The following is a 12318-nucleotide window of genomic DNA, read 5'->3' on the forward strand; positions in this document are numbered from 1 at the left end:
AAATGAGTCTTGAGTAGTTTACGAAAGGCAGGGAGGGTGGGGGCAGTTCTAATCTCCGGGGGGAGTTGGTTCCAGAGGGCCGGGGCCGCCACAGACAAGGCTCTTCCCCTGGGGCCCGCCAAACAACATTGTTTAGTCGACGGGACCTGGAGAAGGCCAACTCTGTGGGACCTTATCGGTCACTGGGATTCGTGTGGTAGCAGGCAGTTCCGGAGGTAATCTGGCCCAGTGCCATGTAGGGCTTTAAAGGTCATGACCAACACTTTGAATTGTGACCGGAAACCAGCCAATGCAACCCACAGAGTGTTGAAACATGTCCATTCATAAAAAATGTCTTTCCTTCCAACTACCGCATGCACAAATAATATTTAGAGAGCAACGGTAATGGGTTGCTAACTGGTACGTGGCACACTGCATACTGGTGGCTCTGGGTGACCGATGGGCGGGTGCCTGCATCTGAGTGAGACAATGCATGGCATGCGCGGAAGCAAAAAATCACAAAAACTTGCTGAAATGCCACGTGCATGCATGCACCCCCCCCTTGTGAGAAGACACACATATGTGTGAGATTTAGGTGATTTTTGCTGATTTTTTTGCTTCCGCGTAGGGCGCGCATCCTCTCGCGAGATTTCGCTTCCTGCACATGCGCAGGAGCCAAACCTCACCCAGAGCTGCTTTCCCAGAAAGCCGGCTTTGCTGGCCGGCACAGGCCTTTCCCGCCGCTCCCCCCCGAAAACCCAATGGAGGTCCAGGATGACAGGCAGGGCGAAGCTGCGTGGAACAACGGGAGGCTCAAGCTTGTGGCGGCAGACCTCCGTTGTGTTTTCGGCTGGGGGGGGCAGGAGGACCTTCCTGACTCCCTCACTCAGCGCTTCCCCCGGATGACAGGCAGGGCGAAGCTGCGTGGAGCAACGGGAGGCTCAAGCAGGCAGCCTCTGTGCTTTCCTTTCGGCGGAAGAGAGCCCAGCAGTGCTTTTACATCGATTCCTTTGTTTTAAGGTCTCTGGCCGCTTAGCTCGTCCGCCGAAAGAAAAGCGCAGAGGCTGCCTGTCATCCTGGGTCGAAGCGCTGGGGGAAGGGAGTTAGGAAGGTCCTCCTACCCACTCCAGCTGAAAACACAACGGAGGTCTGCCGCCGGCGGTTTAAGCCTCCCCCACTGTGTAAAACAGGAGGAAGGAGGGGAAACGGAGGCTTTTGCGCCTTACGCCCAGGGAAGCCCTCGCCCTGATCCACGCAGGAAGCTTTCTCCTCACCACGCCTCTTGCTGGGGGGACTGGGCGGCGTCCTTCTACCTGGCGCATCTTGGGCGGTCGACCCTAAAGCCAGCCTGGCGGCTACCTTAAATCCCAGACATTTTCCTGTGTTTCCTTGTTGTCGTGGCGGCGCAGGGAAGCAGCGGCACGTTTGAAAAGGGCGCCGCTTGCCCGGCTGGCGCAGGGCTTGACGTCAGGAGACGTGAGCTGCCCCGACAGCAACGTGCTTGCCTGGTTTCCACGCGCACTTAGCTGCGGCTTTCAGTTTTTGAACCCTGCCCAGGAGCCAATCGCCAAAGGTAGGCTTTTGCAAAAGGTAGCCGATTGGCTCCTGGGCAGGGTTCAAAAAATGTGCGCCGACAGCTGCAGCTAAGCGCGCTATGGCGCATAACTCAGCTTAGAGGGAACCATGGTCCTTGACTTACAACCGTCTGTTTAGCGACCATTCAAAGTTACAATGATCCATTGTTTTGTTTCCCTGGCTGTCCAATGTATGGGCCCGAGTCTGCGGAGAGGGGCGGCATACAAATCTAATAAATAAATAAAATAAAAATAAATGAATAAATTTTCCAACAGCTACGTAAGAAACCCGGATCAAGGTCTAAGTGGCTGCAGCTCAATCAATTTCCGAGTGATGTACCTTTGATTCAAAGAAACATTTCTGAATGGTGCTAGCAGCATTGATGCTGATTGTAAATAAGCCTATTGTGTCTTACTTGGCAGTGAGTCTTCCCAGTAGTTTGAGTCCATTCCGAGAAGGAAGATTCTTAGAGAAGCGCTTACGGTCCTCTTCAGAAGGCACTGCTGGGAATAGTCGGATGATCCTAAAGCCAAAGGATGGGAACCTAGAAGACATAAACTCTTTAAGAAAGCAGAGAACGAGTTCCCCCTCATCTAAAATGAATAGCTTGGTAAGTCTGCAAAGCCTCAGGGGGCTCGTTGCTTTGTTCCTTCTTGTTTTGCAGGAATAAACACAATCTGGTAGCATAAATGGAAATTATAGTCATGTATCGATGGTCAGATTTTCTGAGCCAAAACTCTTAATGTAAAATACAATTGCACACCTGTGGGCAATTGGACAATTACAATCACAGTTCTAATTTTCTGGCAAAACTGAAAGCACGTATTTTATCTGTAGAAAATGTCCATATTTAGTGTGGAATGCCTCCAGTTTAGAAGATAACTGAGTTTGACCTTGGATGGAATTGATAATATGGATGATGGAGACACATACAATTATCAGTGTCATAACCATGTTCTCTTTGGATGCCTCCAGTGGGAGGGTAGTTTTATATAACAAATCTGGCTGAGAGAATAAAAAACTCCCAGATGATGCGTGAATGTAAATGGGTTTTATCACACTCACAACTTTCTTTGATGCTCTCCCTCTGGGAGAAAAAGTAGAGGCTACTTATCTTGCTAAGTAGAAGGAGATTCTAGTGGAGAAATTCCCTTTTATATACCTGTTTCTTACAACAGAATTAAAAGAGGGAAGCTCAGTGATTCTGGTAGAATTTCAAAGTGTGTGTATTTGTGTGTATGGATGGATAGATAGATAGATAGATAGATACTGTAGATAGATAGATAGATTATTATTATTATTATTATTATTATTATTATTATTATTATTATTGGTTTGTTTTTCCTGCATAAGCTGCTGAGCCTCAATTTGAGTGATTACAAAATAAAATTAAATCCTAAATAAGTGCTAAACATTTTTAAAACTTAAGTTAGGAATGCTGTGTCTGGAATGATTCTGTTTTTCTTTTTTTTAAAAATCAGTTATTTTTAATTTTCATCCTTGCAGTAGCTTCTTTATTCCACAAGATGTCAGTGTTGCTCTGTTTGATCAAAACCAGAAATATTCTTACAACTGAGAGAAGTTGTTCAAGGAAGGAAAAAAAAAACCAGTTTTGGATATCTTAAATTCATTGATTTGGGCCAATTTATAACAATTTCTTGTTGATACAGTTTTGGAGAGAGAATGGTTTGGGGAAAGAAAGCAAATTTGGGAATTGAAATTTTGATCTATGTTTGGGGGTTTCCTACCCAGAGAGAAATTGATTATGAAATTCTTCAAAAATCACATTAGATTTAGTTGTAGGATCAGGGGCAGAAATATTGTTACCAATATATTCTTTCCATGGTTTGGAAATTTCTAATGGACCATCTTCTCAGGGTTTTAGTTTTTGGTGTTTGTGTGTCTGAATGTTAGATTTCATTTCGATACTTATAATGAAAGAAATCTAAAATCAATCTTGTGTAGATTGCTGTGCATAATATATACTGCTCAAAAATAAAAATAAAGGGAACACTCAAAGAACACATCCAAGATCTGAGTGAATGAAATCATCACTCTACGCATGCGTGGATGTGTCATTAATTCTTGTTCAGAATCCAGGGATGATACAGATGACTGATCTCCTCCTGGGCTGTCTGCCAAACTCCCCTCTTCCCTGTCACTCACGCTTCCTTGGTCAGAGGAGGCTTCGTCGGCAGATTCTACTGGGAACAAAACAGGCCTGCGGCATGTGGATGTCTCCCCCACATCCACCTGCACATTCCTTGGGGCAGGAGCTGGGCCAGAGCTAACCACAACACATACATACATACATACATACATACATACATACATACATACATACATAATCAGCAAAAATATGTTACATATATACATATATATTCATTCTGAGATCATGGAGATTCTGTAGTGCAAAATAATATCCCATCATCTTGAACTTCTGCATAAGGTCTTAAAAAATTGGTGTGCAATGATTCAGAAGACATTCTATCAGCAAACAAGGGGTTCATAAGGTGAAAATAGTTTGGAAGAAGAGGCAAAAAAATCTTAAACACCGGGTTCGTATCTCAAGTAAGATGAGTTGCCACTGTACTGTATTTTCTTTTTCCCAATGTGGTATATAACTCAGTTCAACAAACTTCTCTCGCTCTCTCTTCTTCCCCCATTATCTCTTCATTTTAGATTCCCTTTATCTGCCTATAGTGATTAGATACCACGTTGTGGCACTCCTGGGAGTAATTTGGATGAGCAAAAGCATTACTAATAGGGAAAAGTTGCTGCCTCCAGCGAATATGTTCCGTTATTATTCAAAATGCCACCTTACAAGAATGTGATTAATTTCCGATCAGAACTTCCTTTTCACAATGACACACTCGTGTAATGGTGAACATAGGTCGTTGCCTCTCCTGGCCCCAAAATTTCTGATGGGCAGCGAGGTGTTTTCGCCACCCAATTGCCTGGCAAATACTATTAATTATAACCCGACTTGTTTGCTTCAGCGAAGTGTTGTGCGTGTGTTTTGATGGCAATGCAATGAGATAGATAGAATGGCTGGTCTTCAGCCTGAGCTGTCAAACTCCAAATAAGTGATGGGGATGAATTGCTAAATTAGCAGATGTCCAAGAGTTAATGATATGTGTGTCTGTGTGTGAACATATAGGCTTTTATTTATTTCATTCTCGAAATGTCAGTGAACTGAATTCAGACTAAAGTCATACTTCATTTACTTTGCTTTCATTTTAACTATGGATCGTCTGTGCCATTTAAACCTAGGCTAACCGATAATTTATAGATAAGTCATCATTTATCCTCTTAAGAGATTGTTCATGGAAGAAACAATTCAAAAATAATTATGTTGTTCCAAATAAATGCTGCTGCTCCCAAAGTAGGATTTTGGCCTTTTGGGACTTTTAGAATAGGTTCATTAAAATATTTAAAATAACTTCTGCCGCACGAATCCCAGCGACCAGTGAGGTCCCACAGAGTTGGCCTTCTCCGGGTCCCGTCGACTAAACAATGTCGGCTGGCGGGACCCAGGGGAAGAGCCTCCTCTGTGGTGGCCCCGACCCTCTGGAACCAGCTCCCCCCAGAGATTAGGATTGCCCCCACCCTCATTGCCTTTTGTAAGCTCCTCAAAACCCACCTCTGCCGTCAGGCATGGGGGAATTGAGACATCTTCCCCAGGCCTATATAATTTGTATGGTATGTTGTGTGTATGTTTTTTAATTATGGGTTTTTTAGCTTTTTAAATATTAGATTTGTATTTTACATTGTGTTCACTATTGCTGTGAGCCGGCAAGAGTCAATGGAGAGGGGCAGCATACAAATTTAATAAATAAATAAATAAATAAATAAATAAATAAATAAATAATGAATGAATGAATGAATGAATGAATAAATAAATAATTTTTAAAAAGAGAAATAAGACTGATAGATCTCACAAGTTTACTAAGATTTTAGATCCAGCCACTGTTAAATGCACTTGGCTTTCAAAATGCAATAGAAGCTTTATGGTGTGAATTCAGCCGCCATGTGTTATAAAATATAAGGTAGATCATAGCTAATACTGAAAACAGCTGTTTCAAGTGCAGTTCAGAGATAAACATGGTTTAGTCTGTGGAATGAACCAATTTAGATCTGGAGCCATCCTGGCAGCTATACTAGGGAACCCGAATCTTAGCTTCCCATCCAATTGAAAGTTCACATTATTATTATTATTATTATTATTATTATTATTATTATTATTATTATTATGTTAATTAGATTTGTATGCTGCCCCTCTCCGTAGACCCCGTAGACTCACATGCTTCGCCCCCACCCACAAACGTATCAGGTTGCCCATTTAGGTTGTGCCGGAGTGGCAAGTCCTCCTTCCACTTCCGCCCAGGTGGTGGACATATGATGACCTTGAACTTCTCGAAAGAATGCTTTGTGGCTGCATCTGTTCCCTCGTGAAATCACATCTCCCAAGTTCCCGTAAACAGGTCTTCTACAGATAGTGTGAGAAGCCTTTGATTTCTCACCAACCTCTGCACTGTCTTGATATATTATTGCAAGGGTGAAATTCACAAGTTTTGACGGGTTCTAGAGAACCCGTAGTGGAAATTTTGAGTAGTTCGGAGAACCGGCAAATGCCACCTCTGTGGTAGGAATGTAGATTTTGCAGTATCCTCCCCCTGCCACGCCCACCAAGCCACACCCACAGAACCTGTAGTAGGGACAAACAATTCTGTCTCCCCCCACCCGATCTGCTACTGCTAGCTTCAGTGATTTGTGGCTTTTAATTGCAGCCCAGCACTAATATTTAAATTTTATACTTTTGCATTGCAAAACAAATTTATGATGCAGAACGCTGAGGCTTAAATTGAAGGCAATTATCTTTAAGATACAATCACAATACCCCAATTGTCCATGCATAGATCTATTAAAATTGTCCTTCACTTATTGTGCTTTGAAATGAATTTTTGATTAGAGTTTCCCCCTCCTCCCCCTCCTCTCTCTTTAATGCAAACAGACCATTGACTGCAAATCAAAACAAAGTCTTTGCTGGGAAGTGCTTCAAGGGCAGCACAAAACACCAGGGCACAGTTGGACATGGGACAATGACTTCTCTGTAGAGAGTTTTTGTGTAGCTGTGAACCACGGGGTGGCAGCATAGGCTTTTTGTAAGACTGGGAGGAGAGAAACCCAGCACTACAACAAAAAGACAACTTGCCTTTACTGTCACAATAAAGAAACCAAAGCTTTCAAATCAAACGTAAATTATGAGTTTACTTACTGTCTTATTAATATGTGTGATAATACTTAAGGGCCATTTGTAGTAGAGAAATGACTGATTGGGACAGCAATCTCGCCCCCCCAAAAAAGAGAGGAAGAAAAATCAAATTTGAAAGAAAAAGAAGAAGAAACAAAGGTTTTCCACTATATGTCCCAAAAGATAAATAGATCTCTCTCTCTCTCTTTTTCTCTCTCTCTTCATCATCATCATCATCATCATCATCATCATCATCATCATCATCATTATTATTTTATTAGATTTGTATGCCGCCCCTCTCCGAGGACTCAGAGCAGCTCACAAGAAAAACAATACAATGAATACAAATCCAATACTTAAAAATGTCTATGTCTGTCTATGTCTCTATCTGTCTGTCTGTCTGTCCGTCCGTCCATCCGTCCGTGCATCCATCCCTCCATCCATCCCTCCATCTATGAAGGTCTTGGCATATTCGGGTTTCTTCCCATGTAAGTTTCAGATATTCCTGGCCATGTTTAAACAAGGTACCACTCGTCATCTTCAGGCTGGTGCTTTTGGCCTTGTGCTAGGGTGAACATAGCGTGACCTGAGCTGCCTTCCCTCTATAAATACCAGTATGTGTTTGTGTGTGTTTGTGTGTGTATTCCAAACTTGGCAAGAACTGGGTTCCACGCTTCGACAACTCGGTTAGTGACGTCATATTTTTTACAGTCAAGTTTGGAGCGGTTAAATATTAAGTTTAAATCTGTTGTGTGCTCTTGTGTTGTTGTGGTTGAAGCTGAAGTAGTCGCCGACAGGCAGGACGTTGCAGCATATGATCTTGTGGGCAATACTTAGATCTTGTTTAAGGTGTCTCAGTTCTAAGCTTTCTAGGCCCAGGATTGAAAGTCTAGTTTCGTAGGGTCTTCTGTTTCGAGTGGAGGAGTGAAGGGCTCTTCTGGTGAAGTATCTTTGGACATTTTCAAGGGTGTTAATGTCTGAGATGCGATATGGGTTCCAAACAGATGAGCTGTATTCGAGGATGGGTCTGGCAAAAGTTTTGTAAGCTCTGGTAAGTAGTGGGAGATTGCCAGAGCAGAAGCTACGTAGGATCAGGTTTACAACCCTTGAAGCCTTCTTGGCTATGTTGTTGCAGTGGGCTCTGGCACTTAGATCTTTTGTTATTAGTACTGTATACCAAGATCTTTAACCGAGTGGGGATTATCTGTGATAATTTGATTATTCAGTTTGTATTTGAAGTTCTCATTCAAATCAAATCAGATCAGATCAGATTATTCAGTTCGTATTTGGAGTTTAGATTCTTCTTCCCAATGTGTAGGACGGAGCATTTGCTAGTTGAGATTTGGAGTTGCCATGTGTTAGACCACTCAGAAACAGAGTTCAGGTCTTTTTGGAGAGTAGTCGATGGTGTTGAAGAGTTTTACATCGTCGGCAAAGAGGACACAATATATTATTTAATTGCAATCCACACTCCTTTCAGCAAGGATAACAATCCACTGCATTTTCAATTACGATTCATGTAACTGGAAATATATTTTTTTCCCTTTCAACACTGTGCATTTTTTCCGGGATGCAAATGTAGTAATAATGTAATAATAGCTGCTTCTTGTTTTAACCAAGGAAACTTAATTGACATTGATCGAATGTATTAATAAGTGGAAAAGCAAATAGCATAACAGAATTAAGTTTCGTTCCCCATGCTGAGATTCAAATTTATAGCACCTTTTTAAAAAAATTCGTTTAAAGTAGAAAACCCCCAGAATTATTTCTGTTGCAATACATTTCATAAAGGTTTCAGTGAACTTAAAAATGTCACAAGGCTTGTAGAGATTATGAGCCTGGATTTTTTTTTCTTGCCCTTTATTGAAATTATATTTGATAAAGGAAACACCAAGAGTCAAATCAACTGATAAATTATATGAAAGGTAAATGAAAATAGCAGTTCTGTTCTGTCAGGTTAGTTAAACCCTATGGATTATTTTGATGGTTTTTGAGTCTTTCTAATAAGATGATGAGATTAAAAATATATACTGTATATATATATCAAAGACTTTAGAATGATGAAAGATGTTTTTCATTGGTTCAGAAAACACGCCGAGAGCCCCTGCTGGTAGCATTGTATTCTATTCTTTGAAGTGAATAAAATCTATGAAATAACTCAGTAGCCAGAGACCGTTTAATAATAATACGATAAAAAAGTATTTTAAAAAGTAGTGTTTTCTTGTACGCTGGTAGCTCTACAGCAGTTGTTATATTCAGTCTATTACTGGCATTATGCCACTTCTGATAATAGCTGTACTGTCCAATGAACTGAGAGTTGTACATTAGTCCCTTTTTGATAGTATAGAGCGATTTCGGCAAAGGACAGTTTATATCTGTGATTTTTCTAAACACGGTTTCCGTAGGGGAATTCTAAAGGGCTTTCTTCAGTTAACTTCAGATATAACGGCAACTAGACTAGGGAGGCTCACAGCATAAAATCAATACAAAATTAGAAATTAAATTTATCTATCTATCTAGAACAGTTTTCCCCCGAACGCCATCACTCTACTAAACAAATAATTCCCGCAACACTGTCAGACTTTCTACTAAATCTGCACTTCTATTTCTACTAGTTTTTCTCATCATTCCTATCATCCTTTTCCTCCCACTTAGGACTGTATGACTGTAACTTGTTGCTTGTATCCTAATATTTTTATTAATATTGATTGTTTCTTCATTGCTTATTTGACCCCTATGACAATCATTAAGTGTCGTACCACATGATTATTGACAAATGTATATTTTATTTTATGTACGCTGAGAGCATCTGCACCAAGACAAATTCCTTGTATGTCCAATCACACTTGGCCAATAAAAATTCTATTCTATTCTATTCTATTCTATTCTATTCTATTCTATTCTAGTCTGTCTGTCTGTCTATCTATCTATCTATCTATCTATCTATCTATCTATCTATCTATCTATCTATCTAACTATCTATCTAACTATCTATTTATTTTGTCCAATACACAATACATATTGAAGAGAATAGACATGTATTAATATATGTAAAGTAAAGGATAGAAGAAAAGATATAAAAATAGAGGAGAAGATATATGAAAGGAAGAAAAGATATATGATATATGAGATAAAGGAGAGACAATTGGACGGGGGATGGAAGGCACACTGGTGCACTTATGTACGCCCCTTATTGACCTCTTAGGAACCTGGAGAGGTCAATTGTGAATAGTCTAAGGGTAAAGTGTTGGGGGTTAGGGGTTGACACTACTGAGTCCGGTAATGAGTTCCACGCTTCGACAACTCGATTGCTAAAATCGTATTTTTTACAGTCACGTTTAGAGCGGTTAATATTAAGTTTGAATCTGTTGCGTGCTCTTGTGTTGTTGCGGTTGAAGCTGAAGTAGTCATTGACGGGCAGGACGTTGCAGCATATGATCTTGTGGGCAATACTTAGATCGTGTTTTAGGCGTCGTAGTTCTAAGCTTTCTAGATTTAGGATTGATAGTCTATTTTCGTAGGATATTCTGTTTCGAGTGGAGGAGTGAAGGGCTCTTCCGGTGAAATATCTTTGGACATTTTCGAGGGTGTTGATGTCCGAGATGTGGTATTATGCACCCCGTACCCTAAAACCCAAGACTTAAAAATTCCCAACATTAAACCCATTCATCCCAACTCATCCAGTCCCAACCATACTTTTAGCCATAGCAAGGTGTCAGTCCTCAACGGCTCCAGGGCTGCAGGCCAAGATGTGTTTTCAAAACCTTAGGAAAGGCCAGAAGGGTGGGGGGTGGGGGCCAATGCGAATCTCTGGGGGGGGGGAGTTCACTCCAAAGTGGGACAATGAGGACAAAGCTGAGATCAAATCACTTCTGTAATCATACCGTTTTTTGAAGACCACAAAAGGAACATCTGAAAATCAAATAGGATCCCCCTTCTGAACAGCTCCTTTCATTCATTCTAATAGGAAATTGGTAAATAACTTACTTAAGCTTGACCTTTACTTTGTAGTGACAATTTCCTGTCTTTCGGTAGGGTTTGCAAGTTAAAAAATGGAGCCTTGCATATTAAATCCGAAGTGACCCTTTACGGGGATATTTATTAATATAACGGTGTAATAAAAAAAACACTATTGCTAAATATTGTTGGGATATTCCCTCCGTTTCCATGGTAACCTGGGCCGATGGCTGCTTCTGGGGTATTAAATCACTCTTTTGATAAAGGCTTTTGCTCAGACGTTAAGACTTTTCATCCTTTAGCGTATTTGTCGTCTTATTGTTCCGCAAATTGTTTCGTTTCTTTCCTTCCCTCCCTCCCAACTCCCTCTCTCTTTGTGTGGTTATGGATGTGTTTATAAAGAAGGATGGGATAACGTTGATGTGGAAGGGACTTCATATCACTAGGCAGATCTGTTCCAGCCACTGTGCAGGTTGGTCGGGAGTGTGGAGGGCTGGCCCGTTTTAAAGTCCTGATTGGAGAAGTGTAGTGCCGAACAAGCCCCTGTAGTAAAGCAGAAAGACAAATCAATTCCTTGCATAAATAAAAAAAAAACCATCTTGCAAACGAAATGTAGAGCAACAGGCAAAGCAAGGGTGGCCGAAGCAGAGCTCGCCTTCGAATAGGACTTGCTGCAACAGTTCTCCTGCTGGCATAATATTATTCCGTTTCATTGTAGAGGAAAGAAAATTTGGAAGGAGCAGTGAAGAAGGAACCACAAAAGAAGAAGAAGAAGTAGAAGAAGGAGGAGGAGGGGGAGGAAGAGGAGGAGGAGGGGGAGGAAGAGGAGGAAGAGGAGGAGGAAGAAGAGGAGGAGGAGGGGGAGGAAAAAGAGGGGGAGGAGGCGGGGGAGGAAGAGGAGGAGGAGGGGGGGAGGAGGGGGAGGAAGAGGAGGAGGAGGAAGAAGAAGAGGAGGAGGAGAAGGAGGAGGGGGAGGAAGAGGAGGAGGAGGAGGGGGAAGAAGAGGAGGACAAGGAGGAGGAGAAGAAGAAGAAGAAAGAAAGAAAGAAAAAATGGAAGAAAGAAGGAAAGAGAGAAAGAAAGAAAGAAACATAGTGTTTTGAATAGATAAAAGTCTAAGGCCAAACTATGGTTAGGTAGAATAAGATGCTTTGGGTTGCAATTTCTCAATGTATTTATTCCTCCATTCATGCACGGAAATAGGTATATGTCACATGTTTTGGCTGAATTTGAAAATTAAGGGAGACTAGGATAGATCTATTTTGGCCTTATTTTGGCCTCATCAGCTAGCCATACCCTCACTGGGATTTAAACCTGCAACCTTTGCCTTGTAAGGCAGAGAATTAACCTCTAGGCTACAGTATCCAATCCCTTCAGCTCTGTATCAAGGAAGGTTACACCCACAAAATAAGCCATGCTCACAGCATGGTAGTAAAAATATTTGCAGCCCTTCCCTGGAGGAGAACATTGGAAAAGTGCAAGATTGATTATATGTATTTATACAACTCTATAAAGGGAATTTGAATCCATGTAATCAATGTCTCTTAATTACA

The 12318-nt window shown here is 41.4% G+C and overlaps 1 protein-coding gene across 6 annotated transcripts in view; it reads left to right on the forward strand.

Moving 5' to 3' along the window:
- Window positions 1-12318, forward strand: part of LOC139155723 (serine-rich coiled-coil domain-containing protein 1-like) — a 311155-nt gene that overhangs the window by 104235 nt on the left and 194602 nt on the right. For all 6 annotated transcript variants that reach the window (XM_070730987.1, XM_070730985.1, XM_070730991.1 and 3 more), the window contains one exon: window positions 1977-2164. In XM_070730987.1, the coding sequence (XP_070587088.1) occupies window positions 1977-2164 (188 nt within the window). The remainder of the gene's footprint in view (window positions 1-1976; window positions 2165-12318) is intronic.

Source organism: Erythrolamprus reginae, unplaced genomic scaffold (assembly GCF_031021105.1).
Source record: "Erythrolamprus reginae isolate rEryReg1 unplaced genomic scaffold, rEryReg1.hap1 H_5, whole genome shotgun sequence".
Lineage (NCBI taxonomy): Eukaryota > Metazoa > Chordata > Lepidosauria > Squamata > Dipsadidae > Erythrolamprus > Erythrolamprus reginae.